We start from the raw sequence: 24,642 nt of genomic DNA on the forward strand, positions 1-24,642 counted from the left end.
AGTGGACCAGCTGTCCAGCTGGCATCTGCAACAGTCCTGCACCACTTCCTAGGGATTGGGAGGAGAACCCAGGCCCACCCTCTACACTGTGTTCCAGCCCAGGGACCCTTTAACCAGCAGCCAAGATCTATACAATCCTCTTCCTTGCCAAGGATTCAGGTTGAGTCACAAATATTTGGGTTTCAAATAATTCAGCTGTTTTGCAATGCTTCCACCTCTCTGGTAAGGTCATGTTCCTGCGTATTATGTAGTATTATGTATCTACAATTCCATTGCTGGAGAGCTGCACCTTTAAATAGGAGGCAGGGCTGTGAGACAACTGCTCTCAAATAAAAAAGTGTTAGTCATTATTTAGCAATGAAATTTCATTAGAATTGATTTGGAATAAATGACCTTGATCACTAGTCACAGCCCCTGGTGATAAAGGCATCACACTCAGCTCGAAGTAAAAACATCTCAGTGAAAAGTCAGGCTGCGTGTCTTGCTGTCTATCCCATTTATTGCTCCTGAGAACCTATAAATAAACATGTGCACAGCAGATCTGAGGCCCAACACTACAATAACAAACCGGTGTGTGAGTACCAGCTCGAGGAGCAACCCTACAAGAACAAATCACTGTGTGCAGCCCAATGTGCTTAAGAAACTCATCAATAACAAACCAGTGCATGCAGCTCAGCCTTCCTATACATGAGCCCACAGAAGTGTATGTAGTTCTGAACTGAAGAAAATAAGTGCTGCTTTCTATTCCCTCTCTTACTGTACATTTGGCCTGTGTAGTAATGACACCAACGTCCTTTGATGTTTATTCCAGGGGTCATGTCCTAGGGGAGTCATTCCCAGCTATGCTAAAATGACCAATGTTGTAATTCCAAGGATAAATAAAGACGGGGACATCATCCCAGCAAGAGGCCGCAGATGGAAACGCAGAGGAAAGGTATGTTGCAGGTATATCCAAAGGGCCTTTCAGGGTAAGAGAGAGCATCCCCTTATGGATCTTGGGAAGCAGAATCATAGAAAAGCAGGGCTGGAAGGGACCTTGAGAGGTCATCTAGTCCTTCCCCCCACACTGAAGCAGGATGGAGTATACCCAGAGCATCCCTGACAGATTTTTGTCTGACCCATTCTTAAAAACCTCCAATGACAGGGATTCCACAGCCTCCCTTGGCAGCCTGTTCCAGTGTTTAATGATTGTGATAGTTAGAAACTTTTCATGCTATCTAACCTGAATCTCCCTTGCTGCAAACTAAACCAGTCACTTCTTGTCCTGTCCTTGGTGGACATGGAGAACAACTGATCACCATCCTCTTTATTACAACCTTTTACATATATGAAGACTGTTACTGGGTCCCCTCTCAATCTGCTCTTCTCTGGACTGCACATGCTCAGTTCTTTCAACCTTTCCTCATAGGTCAGATTTTCTAAACCTTTAATCATTCTTGTCGCTCTCCTCTGGACTCTCTACCATCTCTTCACACCTTTCTTAAAGAGTGGCACCCAGGATTGGACACATACTCTAGCTGAGGCATCACCAGTGTTGAAGAGAACAGAACAATTACCTCCCGTGACTTGCATTTGATGCTCCTATTAATACAGCCCAGCATGATATTTCTCTTTTTCACAACAGCATCACATTTTTGACTCATATTCAGTTTGTGATCCACTCTAACCCCCAGATTTTTTTCTGCAGTGCCACTGCTTAGCCAGTTATTCCCCAATTCATAGAAATTATAGAAATGTAGGGCTGGAAGGGACCTCGAGAGGTCATCAAATCCAACCCCCTATGCTGAGGCAGGACCAAGTAAACCTAGACAATCCCTGACAGCTATTTGTCCAACCCATTCTTAAAAACCTCCAGTGATGGGGATTCTCCCTTGGGAGTCTGTTCCACAGTTTAGCTACCCTGAGAGTTAGAAAGACTTTCCTAATATCTAACCTTGCTACAGATTAAGCCCATTACTGCTTGTTGTACCTTCAGTGGACATGGAATACAATTGACCATCATCCTCTGTATAATGACCCTTAACATATTTGAAGACTGTTATCATCTTGTAGTTGTGTATTTGATTTTTCCTTCCTAAGTGTAATATTTTGCACTTGCCTTTATTGATTTTCATCTTATTGTTTTCAGACCAATTCTCCAATTCATCAAGATCATTTTGAATTCTAATCCTGTCCTCCAAAGCTTGGTTTCATCCACAAATTTTATGCTGACTCTATATTCCTTCATTCAAGTTGGTAATGAAAATATTGAATAGCGGCAGATCCAAGACAACCCCTGCAATACCCCTCTTGATATGTCCTCCCAGTCTGAGAGTGAACCATTGATAACTACTCTTTGAGAACAGTATTTCAATCTGTTGTGCACCCACATTATACCAATTTCATCTATCCCACATTTCCCTAGTTTGCTCATGAGAATGTCATGTTGGACTGTGTCAAAAGCCTTATTAAAATCAAGATATATCACATCTACTGCTTCCCCCCATCACTAGGCCTGTCATCCTGTCCAAGAAGGAAACTAGATTGTTTTGGGATGATTTGTTCTTGACAAATCCATGTTGTCTATTATTTACACCTTACTGTTCTCTAGATGCTTACAAATTTGTTGTTAAACAATTTGTTCCAGTATCTTTCTGGGTATCAAAGTTAGGGTGACTGGTCTATAATTCCCCGGCTCTTCCTCTCCTCCCCCTTTTAAATATAGGTACTATATTTGCCCTTTTCCAGTCCTCTGGGACCCCACACCTCTTCCATGGGTTCTCATAGATAATTGCTAATGGTTCAGATATTGCTTCAGCTAATTCCTTAAGAACTCTAAGGGAAATCCATCAGGCCCTGTTGATTTGCATACATTTAACTTATCTAAATAATTCTTTAACCTGTTCTTTCCCTATTCTGTCCTGTGTTCCTTCCCCCTGGTTGTTAATATTAATTTTGTTAAGCATCTGGTCACAATTAACCTTTTTAGTGAAGACTGAGGCAAAAAAAGCATCAAACATGTCAGCCTTCTGTTTCATCCATTATTCACTCTCTTTCCCCGTTATGGACCTAAACCTTCCTTCAGCCTTCTCTTACTTCTAATCCATTTACAGAATCTCTTCTATTGCCTTTTACATCTCTTGCTAGTTGTAATTCATTTTGTTCCTTAGCCACTCTGATTTTGTCCCTATAAGCTTGTGCTATTCTTTTATAGTCATCCATAGCAATTTGTCCAAGTTTTTACTTTTTGTACTACTCCTTTCTGATTTTCAGGTCATTAAAGAGCTCCACATGGAGTCATATTGGTCTCTTATTGTTCTTCCTGTCTTTCCTCTGCATTGGGATAGGTTGCTGTTTTGCTGTAAAGTTTGTGTCTTTTAGAAAGTGCCAGATCTCCTGAATTCCTTTTTCCCTTAGATTTCTTTCCCATGAGCCCTTATCTACCAATTCCCTGTTTGTTGAAGTGTCCTTTTTTGAAGTTGTCTTTATTCTGCTGCTCTTGCTCTTTTTTCCTTATAATCATGAACTCTGTCATTTCGTGATCAATTCTAAGTTGCCTTCTCCTTTGAGATGCTCAACCAGTTCCTCCCAGTTAGTCAGAATCAAATCTAAAATAGCCACCCCCTTACTTTTTCTGCCTTCAAAGATTTGTCCATAACACATTCTGAGAGTAGCTCTACTACACTGTACTCCAAGGAACGCCCCTGTCCTGCCCCCAACATGCCCTCTATGTTGGCTGGGGAGGGGCCTGCACAGGGCATGTTCTCTGGGGTCAGTCCCCCATCACCTTTAAGGCCCTCTGGTGTAACTGAGGAGCAAGAGCAATAGGCAATCTCTTCCCAACAGAGTTATTTATTCCTATTTCCTCTCTGTCCCTAGGAGGAGAACAACCTACAGGCGGCTTATCATGGCCAGATGACTGAAACTGTCCAGCTGGAGGAGAGAAACATCTTCTGCGGCTCCTACAACGTTCGTGTCCTTACAGACCAGTATGTACATGCCACGCACCCTTGCTTCAGTCACCACACTTAGCACTGGCAACCCCTCTCCAACTCTGGGGATCTCAAAGCTCTTTATAAACCTATAGGGCCAACTGGTGGCTTCACCAGGCCAGTCATGTCACCCAGGGATTCCTGCAGGTGCCTTGCCTCCCCTTAAATCCTGTTTTCACCAGTGGGTAGCACAGTTTGCATCCACACTACACTATTGGTCAAGTGGTCTACAAGGGTGTTGCAGAACTATATCCAAATCCTGCTAAAAGGACTAGCCTTGACTGTGCCTCTGCCATCAGGCTGTTCAGGGAGAGTTCCCTGGACACTCTAAGCTGGCAGTTAACTGCATAGGAACCACATCGCAAAATCAGCTTTCAAAATTAGCGAGGCTTGGAAAGAGCTTTGCCTAATGGTTAGGCACCAGAATGGGAGCCCAGAACTCCTGCATTCTCTTTCTGGCTCTGCTGCAACTGCTTCTGAAGTGAGTCACTACAGTTTCCCAATCAGTAAAATGGGGGTAGTGTTTGACAGGAGTGATCAGAGAATGTCTGGGAAATGCTTTGAAGATACTGGGCCTAATTTTTGCCTGCCTTCATTCTGTTAGAGAGACAGGGCGGGTGAGGTAATATCTTGTAATTGGACCAACTTCAGCTGGTGAGAGAGACAAGCTTGTCTCGCTAATATCCTGGGACCAGCAGAATGTAGCTGATCTGCCACTGCTAGCAGCAAATGGCTGCTGATGGGACACTAGATGCGGTGGGCTCTGAGTCACTACAGAGAATTCTTTCCCAGGTGTCTGGCTGCTGGGTCATGCTCAGGGTCTAACCGATCACTATATTTGGGGTCAGGAAGGAATTTCCCCCCAGGTCAGATTGGCAGTGAGTATGGGGGTGTTTTGCCTTCCTCTGCAGCATAGGGCATGGGTCACTTGCAGGTTTAAACTAGTGTAAATGGTGGATTCTCTGTAATTTGAAGTCTTTAAACCATGATTTGAGGACTTCAGTAACTCAGCCAGAAGTTCGGGATCTATTATAGGAGTGGGTGGGTGAGGTTCTGTGGCCTGCAATGTGCAGGAGGTCAGACTAGCTGATCATGATGATCCCTTCTGGCCTTAAAGTCTATGAGTCTATGAGACACAGCTACAACAACTCTGCACTCTTTTGTCATTTCCACCTGTGCAGCAGGGCTGTGAAACACCACCAGATCAGAATGATAGTGTTTTACACCCACTTTGCACTAGTGAAAATGAAGACACGAGGTACAAGCCAGGGGCGAATCAGGCCCAGTAAGTGCTGAGTATTATTAGTGCACAAGTGTGGACAAGGCTATAGTTTCCTATGCATATTTATTTTTCTAAGGGTAACTGTTGCTGTTATTTATTCCAAGTTTTGATGGAACTAGTGTAGAAGTCCCTGCATGAAAAATAAGGTTCACATTATTTACAGGGTGTTTAACTTACTCATGATTTGCGTCCAAATTTCAGGGTTCGATTCTGCCCCTCTTACGCATGCCTTCCCCAATATTAGTTTCACTGGAATCAGTGGAAGTATTTCTATAGTAAGGTACTACCCAATGTGACCAAGGGTAGCAAAATCTAATCCCTATGGAGCACCTTCTGCCACCCATTACATATGCAAAGCAGGATTAGAACTCAGAATCTTCTGCTCCTATCACTTATGCTCCTGCCAAATGATCTAAAGGAGGAGACTCCCTTTTGACTGTATGCACATATGAGTCGGTGTATTTATATGAGGATCCAGCTTACTGTGTGTACAAGTCAGTTTGTGAGTGTGAGTGTGTGTGTAGAGGGGGGTGGGGGCGATTGTATCAGCCTGTGTGAGTCTTGGTGTGTGCGTGAGGCTGTGTCTTAGCTGTGTGTATGTGTGTGTGTAAGGGTGTATCACAGGATGTGTGTCTCAGTATGTGTGGACATGTGTATAAGCAAAACCTGAAATATGTATATTTCGATACATTGTTGCTGCAAGAATTGGCATTTAAAAAAACTGTGTCCGGGGAACCCTGACCCCCAAACATGCCCTTGTATAAGGGCTTTATAGTGACTCAATTTCAGAAATAGTGGGGTCAGCAGTCCCCAGTGGGTCTCATCCCCTTCCCCTCTATGATTTATTCTCTATACCAGGGGTCGGCAACCTTTCAGAAGTGGTGTGCCGAGTCTTCATTTATTCACTCTAATTTAAGGTTTTGCGTGCAAGTAATATATTTTAACATTTTTAGAAGGTCTCTTTGTATATGTCTATAATATATAACTGAACTATTGTTGTATGTAAAGTAAATAAGGTTTTTAAAATGTTTAAGAAGCTTCATTTAGAATTAATTTAAAATGCAGAGCCTCCTGGACCAGTGGTCAGGACCCAGGCAGTGTGAGTGCCACTGAAAATCAGCTCGTATGCCGCCTTTGGCATGCGTGCCATAGGTTGCCTACCCCTGCTCTATATACAAACATCAGCTGAAACCTTGGGTCTCAGTAACCAGGGCCATCCCTAGCTATCTGGTGCCCTACGCAGCCTCCTCGCGGGGGGGGGGGGAGGTGAAAGAAGGGAGGCTGGCCCCAGGCCTCTGTGGGGGAAGGCCCCCACAGGCGGGCAGGAGCAGACTTGGGGGGCAGGGCGGAACCACCCCCCAGCAGGAGTCGGCAGAGCGGAGCGGGTTGGGGCCGGGTTGCTCCACTTCCTCCACTTCGGGCAGGCCCGACCTCGCACTCATCAGGCGGCGGGAAGTGGAGCAACCCGGTCCCAGCCCATTCCGCTCTGCTCCCCTGGATCCCAGCCTTGGGGCTTGGGGGGGTGGGGGGAACCACGCCCCCAGCACTCACCAGCAGTGTGGATGGGAGCCGGCGGCGCGGAGCAGGCTGTGGCCGTCTTGCTCCACTTACCACCGCTCAATGAGTGCAGGATGCCCGACCTCTGCTGCAGTCCTCAGGGGAAGGGGTGGAGTGGGGGCAGGGGCATAGCAGGGGCTAGGGGAAGGGGTGAAGTGGGGGCGGGGCTGGGGCAGAGCAAGGGCAGGAAGAGGCAGGGCAGGGGAGGAGCGGGGCAGGGGCTTGGGGGAAGGGGTGGTGTGGGGAAGGGGTGGAGTGGGGGCGGGGCTGGGGCAGAGCAGGGGCATGGCTATGGGGAAGAGGCGGAGCAGGGGCTGGAGCAGCACGCAGCTGTGTAGGGCACCAGGAAATTTGGTGCCCCTAATTTCTTGGTGCCCTACACAGCTGCGTACTTTGTGTATGGGTAAGGACGGCCCTATCAGCAACCCTCCCACTGGCACCTTGAGGGGTTCCGGGTACCTTTCCAGGATAGCCCATCAATTCTGTTCACTGAGCTGAGATACTGCAGCATTGAGCACAATAGAGGTGCCTGTAAATAACAGCCAACAGTGCTTTCCTGGCTAGCCCTGTAATGCTTCGGCAGATGCTCTCCTCAGTCTCTGCTTGCTTACCCAGGTCAGATCCACACAGGGTAATCCACTACAGTGGTGGGAACTTGCTTGCCATTGGCTCACTGGACCGCAAAGTCAGGTTCCTTGACGTGTTGGAGCTGAAGGAAGTGCCGCCTGTGATCAGTGGCCATGCTGGGAGCATCAAGGCAGTGTTCCTCAATGAGAAGAAAGGGTTCGTGCTGAGCGCGAGCTTTGATCTCAGCATCCGGTGAGCAGTGCTGATACAAGGGTCACCGGGCAGAGTGATCCAGTTTGAAATGATCTAGTGAAAGGAAATTTTAAGCATAAAACCCAAAACCAAACCCAACATTGGGCATTTTTTCCAGAATCCTCCCCTCCCCCCATTTTCTGACTGTAATAAGGAGAGAAGAAAAACACATCATAGATATCCTAGTGTATTCCCTTGCTCACGCAGGACATTCCCCCTCTGTGCTTTCCCATTTCATCCAGTACTGGAAGAAGAAGTAGCAAAGTACGCCAGGAAAACCGATTGTTGCGATATTTCTAAACCAGAGACATTGTTTCTGATTAGCATCCATGGTGAAATCCTGGCCCTGTTTAAGTCCATGCCAAAACTCCCATTCAGTACAATAGGGCCAGGAATTCACCCCTGAAGTTTGGGAGGCTTTTTTTTTAATCTTCCCATCATTTTGATACCAACTCACTGCCGTGGTATCTGACCACCTTCCAGTGCACTTGGAAGAAGGTATAGAGGCAGCTTTACACTACGCAGAGGCATACACTGGTGTAGGTCAGGATCCATGTCCTCATTGAAGTTGGGGAAGGGGAAGTCTTATTATGTCATCTCTGTCACTAATTCTTAGGATACTAATAATCTGCTGCCACAATAGCCCTGCATTATGCCCAAAAGCGGAAACCCAAGTCAGGTTCTCCTGCTCTGGGATGACAATGGCAGGGCCTATTTCAAAGGCCACATCAGTCTAATAGGAGGGGAAAGAGTCTACACAGATATGGAGTCTTTGTCTCCCACCTGATTCAACATGGGATGGTCTTTGCTGTATCCATGTGCTTGGGTTTTCTCAGTGAAGCAGCTGTAAGTCTTCTTGGCAGCTGCTAGATGGAAATGGGGCTGTCTGAAGGATTGTTACATTTGGAGGTCAGAGGTAGCCACTGCTGGGTAGCCAGAGAAGCAATCCAGATGTATGTGACCATGACGGACCTGGTGCCACCAGAACAAAATATAAGATCGAGAATCTAAATATTAGGGCCTGATTCTACTGCCCTTCCATCGGGCTTTTATCAGTGTTACTTCAATGACCTCAGTGGAATTACACCAGTGTATATGCGAGGAGAACCAGGCAATAATAACAAATAAGTCATTAATTTCTTCCTAATCGTAGTGTGTTCTGGAAACGTATTTGGGTGTTTCCTCTCTGTGTGCTGTCATTAATTAACAATTAACAAATCACAGGATTCTCCCCTTCTTGGCCCTTCCTCTGCAGATGCTGGAATATATTCACTGGGGCTTGTGTGAAGATCCTTAATGGTCACTCGGGGACCATCACCTGCCTGGATGTGTACAAAAACAGGGTTGTGTCAGGAGCAAGAGACTGCATGGTCAAAGGTGAGCAAGCAATCGCCGAAATAGCCCCAAGGCTTTGATGGGGGGGCCACCGCCAGCCACATTCCAAATCCCAGCGGTAACAGCAAAGGGGTTTGGATTGGCTTAGACCAGCAGGGAAAGTGGCCCAATATGTATCTTTATAGCACAGACAGTGTGTGACCCTGACAACCAGCATGGAAACCAGAGGGTGGATTTCAATCTCACAATGGAGCTTAGTTTGCTCTGCAAGCAATGGCCACGCATGCAACTCCTATTAGAGTGGTTTTATAAAATATGAATGGCATTGTGGTTATGGCAATGGGACTTGAGAGACCTGGATTCAGTCCTCAGCTCTGCTACAGACTTCCTGTGGTGACCTTAGGTTCTCACCTGTGAAACAGGGCTTATAATGATACGCCGTTGCTTTCTCTATTTAGATTGTGAATGCTTCAGGGCAGGGTTTGTCTCTGTGCAGCACCTAGCACAAGGGGGCTCTGAACTCAGCTGGGGCCTCTAAGTGCAACTGTGACTCAAATAATAATTTGTATTCACATTTTCCAGAGTGATACAGACAAATAAATGTGGACATTATTTATGTTTCTCCCTCTCACTCCTAACAGTGTGGGATTTAAGCACCGGGCGATGCATCAAAACTTTAAAACACAAAGATGCCATTTGGACAGCTAAAATCAACAACACCCACATTGTGAGCGGTTGCGAAAAAGGGTTGGTGAAAGTGTGGCACGTTGATACATGCGTGTTGATCAAGGTATGTTTCTTCCTAATCGTAGTGTGTTCTGGAAATGTATTTGGGTGTTTCCTCTCTGTGTGCTGTCCCAGCTCTGAGCAGCTACCTGGCCCAGCAGACCTCGATAGTACTACCTAGAAAGACCACAGACTCGGTTCAATGGTGAAGGTGCTCGGCAAGGTTTATTGTCAACAAAGCACAGTACTAGCTCCCTGAATCTATGTCTATGGGTACACTAACACATGTAGGCCTGTTACAATGGACTCAGCTCAGTCAGCAAGCAGGACTCTCTGCTGCCCCCTGGGCTGGACAAAGGGTTAAGGCGAGGTACCCTGACATTTATAGACTGAGACAAACAACTGGAAAAAACATCTTACACACCACCTTATGTGTTTCATGACATCTGTTTGTTATCTCCCCTCGTTCCTGATATCTGGAACAAAACATCCCTATTCATTGTTTTGTCAAACCATCTTATCTTATACTAGATGGGGGATGTATCTGTACTAGCTGGAATATATTTATGCAAATATCTAGAGCCTAGTACACTAGCAACAACTTTGCCAAATTCACGTACTGGACAGTGAATTTGCAAACATCTGCTTTAATACATGGCCTGACTTTGATTCGCAGCCTCAGATCTTAGATCAGGCTCTCTCTCTCTCTACTACACACTGAATCATAGAAATGTAGGGTTGGAAGGCACCTCAAGAAATCATCTAGTCTATTCCCCTGCACTGAGGCAGGATTAAGTTTACCTAGACCATCCCTGACAGATATTCATCTAGCCTGTTCTTAAAATCCTCCATTGATAGGGATGCCACAACCTCCGCAGGTAACCTGTTCCAGTGCTCAACTATCCTTAAAGTTAGAAAGTTTTTCCTAATTACCTAAATCTGCCTTGCTGCAAGCTAAGCCAATGTGGACAGCTGAAATCTTTTTTTTTTTTGGGTTAGACTAGATGAACCTTGTGGTCCCTTCTAACCCCTATGAGTCTCTGATTCCCTTGGAGGACATGGAGAACAATTGATCACTGCCCTCTTTATAACAACCTTTAACATACCTGTTCACCCCAACTAGTCATGGCTTTTTGTTTACACCAAAGGTGTTTTTTAAAAAGAAAGAAAGAAAAAGGTATGAAACTGGTAACTGATGATCAACAGAATTAGTGATCGCTGACCTGTGTAAGAGCCTATTGGCAAACAATTCACCAAATTAAAAACTGACATCTGATCTGGTCTTTAATTTTTTGCTGTTTGCAGATATTTATATGATTGAGCTTTTGTTTGGGTGAATGTTCACAAGCAGGGATTTTCTGGGTGATAGCCGTATTTCAGGGCTGGGGATGATGCGTAGTTACACCAAGAAATGAAATTTGTTTCTAGCAGAAACAAAAACAGTTTATAAAGATTAGGGATATCCAGACAGCTGCACTGTAATTTAAAGATCAGAGCCAGTTTGATTTCAGTTATACCAGTGTATGCTCAGAGTAAGTGTTCTTTGAGAGGTGAAAAGCAGTTTCTATTGGTGGAAAAGGGTCTGATGGAATTGCATGTACAGATGTGTATCAAGGGTAAGATATTCCATTTCTAAATGACCCAAGTTTACATACGGCTCCTACTAGCTTGGTTAAGGGCAGTTTCATATGGTCTTCCCTGGTTGATTATTCGCTTAACAGACCCTAAAGGTCTCAGTTTAATTCTCAGCTGCAATAATATGCACATAGGGTTTAAAAAATAATACATTTCATGATTTCAGCTATTTAAATCTGAAATTTCATGGTGTTGTAACTGTAGGGGTCCTGACCCAAAAAGGAGTGGGGGTATCGTGAGGTTATTGAGTGTGTGTGTCTGTGTGGGGGGGGGGGAGGTTGCGGTACTGCTACCCTTTCTTCTGTGCTGCTGCTGGCGGTGGCGCTGCCTTCAGAGCTGGGCAGCTGGAGAGCGGTGGCTGCAGGCCGGGAGCCCAGCTCTGAAGGCAGCGCCAGCAGCCATGCAGAAGTAAGGATGGCATGGTATGGTATTGCCACCCTTACTTCTGCCCTGCTGCTGGCAGGGTGCTGCCTTCAGAGCTGGGCACCCAGCCAACAGCCGCCGCTTTCCGGCCACCCAGCTCTGAATTCAGCGCAGAAGTAAAGGTGGCAATACTACAACCTCCCTAAAATAACCTTGTGACCCCCCCCCTGCAACTCCCTTTTGGGTCAGGACCCCCAGTCTGAGAAACGCTGATCTCCCTGTGAAATCTGTATAGTATAGGGTAAAAGCACACAAAAGACCAGATTTCACGGGGGGAGACCAGATTTCACGGTCCGTGACACGTTTTTCATAGCCGTGAATTTGATAGGGCCCTACACATAGTACACACAGTGATCCTGGCCAATGAATGAATAAGTCCACATTAGTGTCTGGCCACCAAGAGTGAGCCTGGCATGTTTCACTCACAGTGAGTACTGAATCAAAACTATTACCAAATTGCATATTGTAATCCTCTATAGAATCCATTATAAAGCATAGGAGGGCAGTATTGTGATTGTAATATGAGAATGATTAGGGCTATGTGTATGCCCAGAATTCTTATAGTATGTTACACTATGTGACATATGGCTTTTTGATGTTCCAGACCTTAGAAGGGCACCAAGGCCCAGTAAAATCCCTGGCCTTTGATCAATGGCATCTAGTGACAGGAAGCTCGGATGGATTTGTCCTGGGATGGAGCATGGTGGGAAAACATAAGCGATGTCTAATGGCTTTCAGGCATCCACAGTAGGTATCATTCACATGTTGGAATCCACAAATGTCTACATGTCTCCTATAGCTCTGACTCAATAAAGTGAACTCTGTTACCTGCTTAAGAATATGTCTACATAGAATATGTTAATTCACAGTCCTAACACTTTAAAATTTTCCCTGTTCTGCAGGGAGGGGTTTTTTGTTTTACAGGAACTCACTGTTATTCAATGGAACAGTGACTCCCGAGTAAAGAATCCCCTGCAGAACAGATGGAATCAAAGTCCTAGGACTGTGTATCTTGCATAAAACTCTTACCTTCACAAGGGAATAGCAGCATTCGATGTTGTCCCATGACACAATAAAGCTAGACATTTGGGAAATCTATTATGTATGATATTATATATGGTGATGAAGAGGTCCTCAAGTGTACAGAAAAGCACTGATTGACTAAATACAAGGGGTGAAATCCATGCCCTATTGAAGTGAATGGGTGTTTTGCCATTGACTTCCAATATGGCCAGGATTTCACCCATGATAATAATATACCTTCACGAAACATTATTAAGGTTGCAAAGTCGAAAACTCCAAAGTTAGGTATGCCAAAATTAAGGTTGCCTGTGCAACCTTAAATCAGTCCTCTTACGCGTATGCATTATGATACGGTATTTTAGTACATGCTCATATACTGCCAAATTTCAAGTCCCTGCTCCAAAGCATGGTGATACTAGAATTGTTCAATAAAAGGTCACAACATTTTTAATAAGGAGAAAAACAATGTGTTTTTCCTTTGCCTTGTTATCTAAACAGCTAAATCATTTTGACTGAAATTTCCCAAAAACATTCAACATGAGGCAGACACCCAACATGGTAAATTTCAGCGCAGTTACAGTTAGACAGAGTTATAAGCCACTGGAAAGTGGGTTTTATAGCAGGAAGTGTCAGGCAACCTTAAAAATAGGTGGCGATTCTAATCCTGCCTATAATTAGTATGATGTGAGGGCAGGTGAAAAAACAGAATAAACAAAACACAATTCTTTGGCAGAAAAACTAATTCAGATCTTATGCCTTCTGGATGTAAACTGTAAAGACTTAGATGCAAATGCTCCCAGCCATGACGAATTTTAACATCTAGGACTCAATCCACCTAAATTTGGGGTGCTCTTATCCCAGTCCAGGAGCAAATGACCCACTGTGAGTCAAGGAGTTCAGGAAAACAAGATCATTCCCACCTCTTTGCTACTGACATAGAAGCAGGGATGATTTAAGATAAAATGGGATCCAGATACACCAAAATTTCAGGAACCTCGAATATATATTCAACAGCATGTTAAGCTACATATTTTGGCAGAAAATACAAACAGAAGATAGTGCATATGTGAAACATGGAGGCATTAGTTTTGTTGTGGAAACCATTCCCTTTGCATATCATGACATTTTGTGATTTTAACTGTGCTGTGATAAGACTACATCACCATACTGTTTGCATTTACTTTCAGAGGTTATTTAAAGGAAGAGATGTGATTGAAAATGCCTACTGGCAAAACTAATAAGCCGCGACTGGTCTTAAACACAGTGGTTGCTACGAATGACCGCTTCATTCATTTTTTGAGCATGCATATGTCCAATAAAATGACTTCATAATTTTGGCCATCTCTCCATTCCGAAGGCAGTAATGATTAGGAAGGAATTTGCTGGGTGACTTTCATCCTCCTCAGCCTCCTTTAAACCAGACTAGTTCTCTCATCTACCCTGCAGGCAGAGATGGACCTGCTTCACTCACCATCAAAGAACCTTGTTACTTCAATCGTCTCATGTAGGAATAAGGAATGTGCTTATGCTCCGGTGTTTTGTTTTCAGGGAAGTCCTGTATCTGGCGTTTCTGTATCTCCGAGTCATCAGTGGCTGCGCTGATGGAAAAATACGTATATTTAACTTCCTGACTGGGACCTGCCTGAAGGTGATGAGGGCCAATAGCAGAGGTGACCCTGTGGTGTCCTTCTGCATTGTAGAAAATAGGTGGGTAATAGTAGTTGCACTAAGACTCTGAGCCAGTTAGACAGATCGTGTTGCTCAAGAAATCATGTCCTTTTTACAGCCCTAACAGGTGGGTTTTTTTAGAGGATTCTGCTGGTTTATTGACTATGGATCACTGCAATATGTTATTCTATTAAGTAGGTGTGGTGTTTTGGTTCAGATTTCAATCCAAACTTCCCCAAAACATGGGATATTCATCCTGATGTTTAGATTCAGGCCTATTTTAGAGATAGGGCAAAGCTATAAAGTGGGATAAAGATTCCGATCTGAATTTCCTCAGAGTTTGGGTGGGTTCAGGATCAGGCCCACGTGTGCTCTTAACACACCCGTGTTCTACTGCATTTTCATAAATGCAGGAGATCAAAAAGGCCTACTCGTCACATCCATCCTTCTAGACAAGAGTAGGCTTGTTCCCTACAGTCTGTTCCCAGTGTTCTTTCACCCAGATTCAAGGGTCCCTAGCAATGGGACAACCACCATTTCTCTTGGGAGCTATTTCACAGCCTAACAGTCAGAAAATTTTTCCTTTTCATGATTTCATCCCATTATTCCCAGTTGTACCTAGCAATGAATGAACTCAACAGTGTTCTTTACATTCAGATTACATTAATTGGAATGTGCTGGGTCTGATCACCAGGACTGGCAACAATCTAAACACTGCTCATTTTCTTTTCCGCAACCAAGCAATTGCAACTTCAATTCTAGTTATGCACCTCAGCATCTGTAACAGTGCACACAAGCAAGCTGGCACAACAGGTAAATGCTACACCATTATTACAATGTGTGTTTCTTAGCACTGTTCCTCTCCCCTTCCTAGGATGGTGATCAATGCTCTGAGTAGCGTACTGATGTTCCAGTTTGAGGATGTAGAGTGGGACTACACGCTACAGGCCGACCGAGAGGAAGTAACAAAGGATAAGGAAAAGCACAAAGAAATCAGGGTCAGAGTGCAGCCCTATCCATATGTTCGTGCTCAGCACATGAAACGGGATGCAGCCAGCCACAGGAAGATATATTATTCCGAGGAGAAACCAGATGAGGACCAGATAATGTTGGCATACCTGATTCGCCGTCGGTCAACAAGGGGTTCCGGGACACCTTCAGGTACCATATACACCTCTTGCAGTGCACTGTGTTAAAGGGGCAGCCTCAACCTGAAATCTAGTCAGTTTAAAAAAATGAGTTAGGAAATATTTTCAGGTACCCACTGTCCTAGCCCAATCCCCCACCATTGTCCAGGGATGTGTGCTAGACGGCTGCTGCATTTCAGCAATGCTATATATTTTGTAAGGCCCTTTAGGATCCTCTGAGAAGCAAGGTGCATTAGAAACTTGAGGCCCTAACTCAGCAAGCTATTCAAGTGTCTAACTTTAAGTACACCTGTACCCCGATATAACGCGACCCAATATAACACAAATTCGGATATAACGCCATAAAGGAGTGCTCCAGGGGGGCGAGGCTGCGCACTCCGGCAGGTCAAAGCAAGTTCGATATAACATGGTTTCACCTATAACACGGTAAGATTTTTTGGCTCCCAAGGACAGCGTTATATCGGGGTAGAGGTGTATGTGAGTAGTCTCACTGAAGTCAGTGGGATTACTCATGTGCTTAAAGTTAGGCATATGCTTAAGTACCTGCTGAGTGGTGCACCAATTATTACTTATTTTAAAATTTCCCCCCCACAGTATAAGTCTTAGCAGCATCTGTGATCAGACTTCACAACCAAGATGAAGACTAAATCCACACAGGCTTACACTCTTCAAACTGTAACATTCCGATGCAGTTTGAGTCTATGGGTGGCTACTGAATCCAAATTGTGATGCAGAAACCTGCAACTCTGAGCTTGTGCTCTATATCGCAGACACCACATGTCTGAGACACGGCGAAGCTCGTGTCTTTGAGTCCTAAAATATTCATTAGAACAAAAACAGTGTGAAGAAATTCACAGCTTAGATTCCATTTCAGTCCTTTAGTGCAAGGCCATTAAATGTCTTAATATCATAAATGCAGGGCCATCTCAGCTACTTAGGATTGTTAAAACAGTCGTGTGGCATTAACACCCAACACAGCCATTCACCTGTCTGAAGACCCATGCGTTGCAAGGAGACAGGCAATAGAGAGGGAATGAACCAGATTCCAACCTCGGTAAATCCTCAGAGTCAGTGATTGTAGAATCTATGGATTTACACCAGCATAATCCAGATTTGAATCTTTCCCAACAAGGAGGCATGGAGCTATCATTATCTTCCAAGCTTCTCTGACACTTTTAGCTTCTCAAACATTTGTAGGTATTTTTCAATCAACCATGGCTCGCTAACTTTAGAAGTTGGAACTAGAAACAAAATAGTAATCGAAAGCCAGAAGACTCAAAAAATACATAGATAATGATGACCTTGGTAGATAAAAGACAGTTAGCTTTAAAAGCTTAATGCTACAGGATTAATCCATTTCTTGCAGGTCTCCGTTATGAATTTGTGAAGGCACCTGCTCACCGATCAAGTCAGACTTTGCAAAGGAGCATGGGTTGCCTTGATATAAAGCCAGACCAAAAGAAAAGGTCCGCTCTTCCTGGGAAACGACAGGCCTATAGCAGTGATTCAGAGGACTCGGGTCGAACATACGGTGCAACAACACCACAAAGCTTGTCAGAGTCTGGTAAGAGATCTTGGTGGAAAGAGGCTACGGTGATGGTTGCATTACAAATATCGAAGATAGATAGATTATATGGTAAGGGGTAATATGCTCTGGGTAAGAGGCCTGCAATAAATGAGAAGTTTTATCTGGAGTCCGCACTGGGTAAGTGGATCTCTTTGGGGCCTGCAATGGTTATGAGGCTGTTTTAGGTCAGGCAGATGAACAGACATTAAATCAAGTGATCTCTTCTAACTGTGACTCCTAGAAAAGTTATGTAATATTTGGGCCCATTTCTTCCCCTATGCAATTATTGCTACTCTTTAGATTTCCTTTTAAATGTCAAAGTCACTTTGATTTACTAAAAAAGTAACTTTTTCTGGGGAGGGAAGGAGAGGGTTTCCACACACAAGTTCTCAGAAGAAATGGTTAGCTACTATTTAAATGCCAATATTAGTTTGCTCAAGGAACCACTCTGTAAATACATTTTGTTCCAATATGGCTGAGCCAGCCAGCAAGGTGGTTTTACATTGAAATTTGACAAGATAATCTAGAGATCACAGGTGTGCTCCTTGGTGATCTGATGGAAATAATTTTTCTTCTCTGTTGTATTGTTTGTATTAGTGTATTTTAATTTTGTCTGGGCAGCCCCGAGCGTTGGTTGGGGCTTTATTATTTTTTAGAATAGATCTAGGCTGGATACAGTCCTTCATGATGTTCCCACAGCTTTCATATTTCCTATGGCTTGTACTGGATCAAATTCTGTCCTCAATGGCGGCTGTAGCTGAGAGCAGAATATGGCTCTTAATGGTTTTCTCACTGGAGAAATGAGCTGTGATAAAGGGAAACCTTACAGTGACTCTTCCCACTCCAATGAGCGCTTCATTGGCTAACACAGTGGATTAGAGAAGCCAATGGCATTTTATGTACTGGCAGAGGAGTTTTAAATTCAGAACTGGTTGGGGATTATAACCGAATCCCAAAGAGTCTGAGGACAGAGAAGAGAAGCTGTGGACATGTTGGTAAGCTACCTAGACTATGGAAAAGGTAGGTTAGGATGAAGTGGGGTAAGGAGAGGGCAAAAAGACAAGTAATATTAACAATAGGTTAAAGATTGTGAAACGGGCACAAAGAAAGGGTTCATAAATAGGAAAACCTGAACAAGAAGCAAAAGATCTGGAGCCAGCAAGGTAAAAACTACAGAAAAGTCATGAAAATAACTTTTAATAAATAGAAGTGGGATTTAATGGCAAAATTTGAATCCCTGTGTGGATTTGGATTTCAAACTCCCACGGGACAAGATCTTCAACTGGTGTAAATTGGCACAGCTCCCCTGAAGTCAACGGCATGACACCACTTTATGCTAGCTGAGGATCTGATCCCTAGTATTCAGAGGTGTTTGGATCTTGGGTTCGCATCAGGCCCATCTCTACCTGGAGATTACTTAAGTTAATACTTCACATTTACCTATACCTGGCAAGAACAGTGTCCTTAATGCTGTGTGCTCTATATTGCTATATTTCTCATTTTAAAATCCCTAGCATTTCTTAACTTTGGGCATAATCAGATCATCTTGGAATGATGATGAAAGACGGGGATTGGCCCACTTCATCACACAACAGAGACCACTCTCCAAAATGTTCAGACATCAGAAGCTCCATGCCTTGTTCACCTTGAGCTTTCCAATTCTAATCCAGTTCAGATATGTAATGGCCAAAAGTTGTTACCATCTGATTGTTGTTCAGCGGCTTATGTTGGAAACTGACTTGGCATTTTGAGTTCACTTACTGGCATCTCCGTCATGAGACCCAATTCTGCTCCCATTAGAAACCATGACTTCAAGGAAACCAGGACAGGTGTCAAAGCACCCACAAACAATCATCCACCCAGTGTCCATAGATTATTTTAGCACCTACAGACTATTGCAACTGGCACTCTATAGATAACTAACATAGAATTGTCCTTTAACCTGACTGTTGGCAGTCAGGTCAAAGAATGATGGTGACTGAGTCCATGAAGAGGGTCCTCTGCTACCCTTAGGATGGACACACATCAGACAGGACAGCCTTGGGGAAGCTTGCTCTGCTGCTCCTCATGCTGTGCTTGTTCTGTGGGTAAACACAGAAATTCAGTCTCCAGGACTGTCACTTTAGTGCCCATTATCAGCCGCCTTTGGGGATTCCATCTCTCCAAGGAGGATCAAACAGGCTACCACCACCACCAGCTCACTGTAAAATCACTTCCATATATACGTATCTACATAGAGTCAGATATTTTTTTCTTTTCTTCATGTTTATCTTTGGAAATAGATAGTGAATCTGGCTACGACTCTCCGGTCCATGCATCTTCACTCGCTGAAAACGCAGAGGCCGCTTTACAGCGTATAAAGAAACGAGGCCCGCATTGTCCCACTTCTCCTGACCAGATCCTCCTGACTGTTAGCACGCTGCAGCACACCTACAAGCCAGACCAAGTCAGCTCCAATATGCTACCCCTTGCAAAAATCAGAGATGTCGGGGGACCTCGGCTGGGCCCCCAGGAACGCCCTAAAAAGATGTTGTCATACAAAATCCCTAAGCAAGAGAAAAAGGATCAGTCCACCCAACTCAGACACGTTAAATCTGCCAGTGGCTCTCTGATTATGAAAAGAATGTCCACACCCTTTGAAACCAAAAGACTGCAGCTCAACTTGAAGAACTCTTTGCATGGGTCTGCAGTGCACTCTTTCATTCCTGCTCCAGTGATTGTACGCTCCAAGTCATGCTGCAGCTTGCCAGAAGAGAAGAAGGTTCATACTGGCCATGGCAGAGCCACTTCCCTATCTGAGGGTGGGGCTCAGTTGATTGGCCACTTAACGAGCTCAGCTGAATCCATCAAATCGACACGCATGATGATCGCACAAACTAAAATTGAAGCAGGGCCCCGGAGAGAAAGTCCCCTCTTCTTACAAACCGCAAATCCTTACCGGCTCAACACCGGGTTCAGGCTTCTGACAGTGAAGCAGATGAAAATGTATGAAGAAGCTACAGCTGTTGAGTATCAAGCTCACCGAACAAAACGTATAGCAGACCAGCAAAAAGAGTGCAGGAAGGCCTGGTTAAAGAAAATTAAAGGCCTCCCTATAGACAATTTCACCAAGGAGGGAAAAATAGCTGCCCCCGAACTTGGGCTTAATGTGTATGTCTGAGAGAAGCTCCTTAAGGCACACTACCAGCTCTTTTAAAGAAATAAATGCAAACAAATAGATGGGATTTGGGGCTTCTTGGGTTGCTCAAATTGTTTGATTCAGCTCTGGTCCCCATTTGAGGATACCATCTCATGGCCTTCAATGTTCTGTTGGGGGAGGGATTATATAAGGAACACTGCATGACTCTTCAAGAAAATATTATTGACATAGTTAAATAGTCCTCACAACAGCCTATGAGATTATTATTCAGCTGGGCCTAGTGTTACTGTAGACTGATTTAAATGTGATCATCAGCATCTCCCCTTGTGATCACCACACAGTGCTATTCTTGCAAGTTTTCCACATGAGGCCTCAGACAAGCTCCAAGAGGCTGATCATCTGACCTATGTTTTGAGCAAGGGGTGCCTGACCCTTGCAATCCTGGGGGCAATTCACCAGGTGTCTGAGCCACATCAAATGTGCATATTTATTATACAAAATAAATGTACCCAACCATAACAATTCTTTGTACTTGTATCTTCCTTGTTGGACTATAATTGAAACTGCTTGTTCTGAGAGAGAGAACTGTACATACAAGCAGACAGCATCAAGGAGCCTTGCACATCTCTACTCTAGCATAGATTGCTTCCGTACTGAAAAATTTACATGGATTTTCCTATGAGACCAATTTTATTCGTGTCAAGTTCACCCTGAATAAAGGGTCAGTACAAGGCCTTTTCTTGCTTAAATCTTACTTTGAGGGCTTAAGAGGGATGAAAATAGTGCATAGGCCTAGTGCTGGGTCTCTGCACAGGGGTGAATTTCATCCTTATCTTCCCTAGAAATTTAGTTGCATTTAAACTTGATTTTTAACAGTTGAGTTAGTTAACACACTGCTGACAGTCAGTGCAGATGTACTAGGGTTTACCCATTGGTATCTGACACAAAGTGGAACACGATTTATCCTTGCGGATGCTGACCAGTAAGTTGTTGTCAGCATTGTCACCTAACTCAAGATTAAAAATCATGTTTAGACATGATTAAATTTCCTAGTGAAGACAAGCCCTTAGAGTGCATGAGACCCTCTTTCCATTGAAAGGATTGGACCCAGTGGATTGACTATAGGAATGTGTCAGATTACTTAGACCATGGCTTTATATTTGTTATCTGCAAGGCACAGACAACCACAGTAAATGGATTAATCAGTCAACTCAGGGTTCTTATATAGCATCAGGACATACAATTTCAGTGTGTTCAACTGTGCTCAGCTCCCTCTCTCAGCTGCAATATTTTCCTCCACCTGTAGTTTACAAAATTAAATCACTTTTGGTTTTAATTAGAACTTAATTGGATACCATTAACCTCAAAAATCATGTTAAATCCCTTGTCGGTCATGTGACCTGAGATTATTAAATTGAACTAATTTTTAAAAATGTATTTTAAGATCTACATTTCATTTTTGTTTGCATTTCACTTATTTTGGATGCGGTAATTAAGTTGTTTGGTAGTCAGTTTCACATTCTGGTTTTCATACACTAGCACAGTGCTGTAGTTTGGGTCTCCATTATTGCTCTGGAGCGTACAAGTCTGCAGGAACAAGGCCCTTGTTTGTGAAGTGCTCTTTATTACCACACGTTTGGCCTGATCCAGACAGGTGCTGCCCACCCATAACTCTGAGTCATGTCAAAGGGAATGTGGGTTCTCATCTCCTCCCAGGCCTTTTCTCCCCTCATTGTCTGCATTTTCACTAGCATTTGGATGCTTGAGTCAACCAGTTACGTGCTTTAAGTATTTATTTATAGAGATAATAGGAAATATTGCTTTAGATGTTCAGACTCATTCCCAGAAGTTCCATTCACTCAGGGGCAAGTACAAATTAGTAGAAAGCTGACACTGTTGGGAATACGCAAGAATAAAACTTTGCAAGATGAAAATACTTCTTGATTCTTTCACTGGTTTTGAACTACTCATTTTTAAAAAATTAAATCATTACTGATTCTACATATTATACAAGAGCTGAGCAAACTCATTCTTACCCACGCAGATCTCCAAGTTGAAGAGATGGTAAGGAATAAGGCTTAAGTATTTTTTCTTATACTTGACAAAACAGTTAAGCCCCCATACTACTCCCGCTGCAGTAAAACTAATTTTGACTTCACATATGCAGAATAAAGTGATGTCACCTACAGTTATTCTGCAAAGATTCACAAACAATGAAAAGCAGAAAAAATGTTTTTAAAATTGGTGATTTTAAAAATTGATTGCCTTCATAAACCTTCTGTGCCAGGTAAGGTCTGTAATAGGCATTGTGCTATACTAAACTTATTATGACTTACAGGATGGAAAAAAAGTAGTTTCTGCTTCCTAAAATAACTTTGTAATTTTGTTTTCTTTCCACAATCTTTTGTGATTCCCAAACAAACCAAATTACTTCTAAAATAGAGAGATATCTGTATCTGGAGCAGTAGGAGCCATCAGTAATAGCACCAATAGGAAGTTTTCCCTTACATTCCTTGGCACACGCAAGGCTTACTGGCTTGATTCTACCTCACATACAAGAGTCTTAATCAGGAATCTCTCAACTGAAGTTGAGTTATTTGGGTGTAAAACTGATGGGAGAAGAGAAACTGGTCCTAAGAGTCAGAGAAGATTAAACACAACCCAAGATAAATCTTGAAGACATCTCTAAGGATACTTGGCATAGAAACCTGCAGCTGTATATACCCAACAGCTTGCTAAGCCAGGAGTTTTTCCTACTTTTTCATTGCTTGGACTGCATCTTAACAGAGATGCCTGCTCCCCTCCCTTCAGCAACTGCATATGCCACCCTGCTTCAGGTGGTGACTGAAAAACATATTCTAGCAACTACAGCAATTGCTCATGTGGAAAGGAAAGAGCTGGAAAATGCTGAACATACTTTTAGGGCTGGTCTACACTGGAGTGAGGGGGGGATCGATCTACGATACGCAACTTCAGCTACGTGAATAGCGTAGGTGAAGTTGAAGTATCTTAGATCGATTTACCTGGGGTCCACAAAGTGCGAGATTGACGGCCGCGGCTCCCCCGTCGACTCCGCTACCGCCACTCGCTCCGGTGGAGTTCCAGAGTCGACAGGGAGTGCGCTCGGGGATCGATATATCGTGTCTTAATGAGACGCGATATATCAATCCCCGATAAATCGATTGGACATACCCTTAGTATCTTTTAATGCTGTTGAGCAGCTGGAAACATTGAGGACCAAACATCACAATTTGGATCTTGGTGTGCCAAAACTAGGAGCAGGGCAGACTTAGCAGTAATTGTAACTGCAGAGCCCTTTCTAAGGCCTTATCTTTGCTGCTGAAAAAGGTGCAATTTTTACCTCAGGTTTACTAATGCATGCAATCCCAAGGGAAAAAAATACAGTGAAGTCAAGACATTTTAGTAAATTAGACAGGTCCATCTGCAGTTGGCCTCACCTAGTGTACCCATGATCAATCTAAAGTGCCTTGTCTCATCATGACTGTGTTTATAAGTCAAGATAGCTCTCATGCATTAGTTACCTTGAGTTAAAGAATGCATCTTTCTTAACAGTAAAGAGAAAGCAACATATGTGAAGGGAATTCACAGCAGTGTCACTACATTGCTAGCTCAGTGGTTTGAGCATTGGCCTGCTAAACCCAGGGTTGTAAATTCAATCCTTGAGGGGGCCATTTAGGGAACTGGGGTAAAAAAAAAATCAAAAAACAAAATCTGGGGATTTGCCCTGCTTTGGACTAGATGATCTCCTGAGGACCCTTCCAACTATGATTGCTATAAATCCCTACCTTGGGACTGGTCTGCACCTAAAACTTAAGGCACCCTGGCTCCATCGCTCAGGTCTGTGGGAGGGAGGCGTAGGTAAGTTAACCTAACCCCCTCCTGTAATGCAGACAGGCCAATGGAAGAATTCTTCCCTTGACCTAGCTGCTGCCTTTCGGAGAGGATTTACTACCTTGCTGCTGCAGGGTTTGCAGTGGTGCTGGGCTGACAGCACTACAGCTCCCTGGCACACGGCACCTCTCCCCAGCACCAGGCCCTCCCAGCCATGCAGTTACCCGGGCCGACGCGCCGCGGGGAAAACCGCCCGGCTCCGATCCCCTAACACGGGGGTGGGGGCTGCTCTGGGGACCTTCCAGCTGACAGGCGCCGGCCCGGCCGCGGGGCAGGGAGCCTGGAGAGGCCGGTGCTGGAGAGAGGACGGCCTTGCAGTGCCCCAACGCCAGGGTAGGCCCTGAGGAGCCGCTGGGGCCTACACGGGGTCCTGCCGAGAGCCCGCGCCGCCAGGGTAACCAGCCGCTCTCATCTCCGCGGCCAGGCGCTGTCATTCA

General features: G+C 44.2%; 1 protein-coding gene and 1 long non-coding RNA gene across 3 annotated transcripts in view; one reads left to right on the forward strand and one right to left on the reverse strand.

The window, feature by feature from the left end:
* Window positions 1-21,726, forward strand: part of FBXW10B (F-box and WD repeat domain containing 10B) — a 28,415-nt gene extending 6,689 nt beyond the window's left edge. The window contains exons 5-14 of the mRNA XM_024101666.3: window positions 812-934; window positions 3,859-3,968; window positions 7,426-7,629; window positions 8,885-9,006; window positions 9,606-9,754; window positions 12,353-12,495; window positions 14,320-14,478; window positions 15,314-15,600; window positions 16,954-17,151; window positions 19,437-21,726. Coding sequence (XP_023957434.2) covers window positions 812-934; window positions 3,859-3,968; window positions 7,426-7,629; window positions 8,885-9,006; window positions 9,606-9,754; window positions 12,353-12,495; window positions 14,320-14,478; window positions 15,314-15,600; window positions 16,954-17,151; window positions 19,437-20,314 — 2,373 coding nt within the window. The 3' untranslated portion in view covers window positions 20,315-21,726. The remainder of the gene's footprint in view (window positions 1-811; window positions 935-3,858; window positions 3,969-7,425; window positions 7,630-8,884; window positions 9,007-9,605; window positions 9,755-12,352; window positions 12,496-14,319; window positions 14,479-15,313; window positions 15,601-16,953; window positions 17,152-19,436) is intronic.
* Window positions 485-24,508, reverse strand: LOC112058972 (uncharacterized). Of its 2 annotated transcripts, XR_002888156.3 has the most exons (5): window positions 24,370-24,508; window positions 15,558-15,657; window positions 14,243-14,369; window positions 8,413-8,601; window positions 485-7,683 (listed from the first exon to the last, which is right to left on the reverse strand). It is a non-coding gene; the product is annotated as an uncharacterized LOC112058972 (long non-coding RNA). The 2 variants fall into 2 exon arrangements; XR_002888158.3 differs by lacking the exon at window positions 8,413-8,601.
* Between the last annotated feature and the right edge of the window lie 134 nt (window positions 24,509-24,642).

This window comes from Chrysemys picta, chromosome 12, assembly GCF_011386835.1.
Source record: "Chrysemys picta bellii isolate R12L10 chromosome 12, ASM1138683v2, whole genome shotgun sequence".
NCBI classification, from domain to species: Eukaryota; Metazoa; Chordata; order Testudines; family Emydidae; genus Chrysemys; species Chrysemys picta.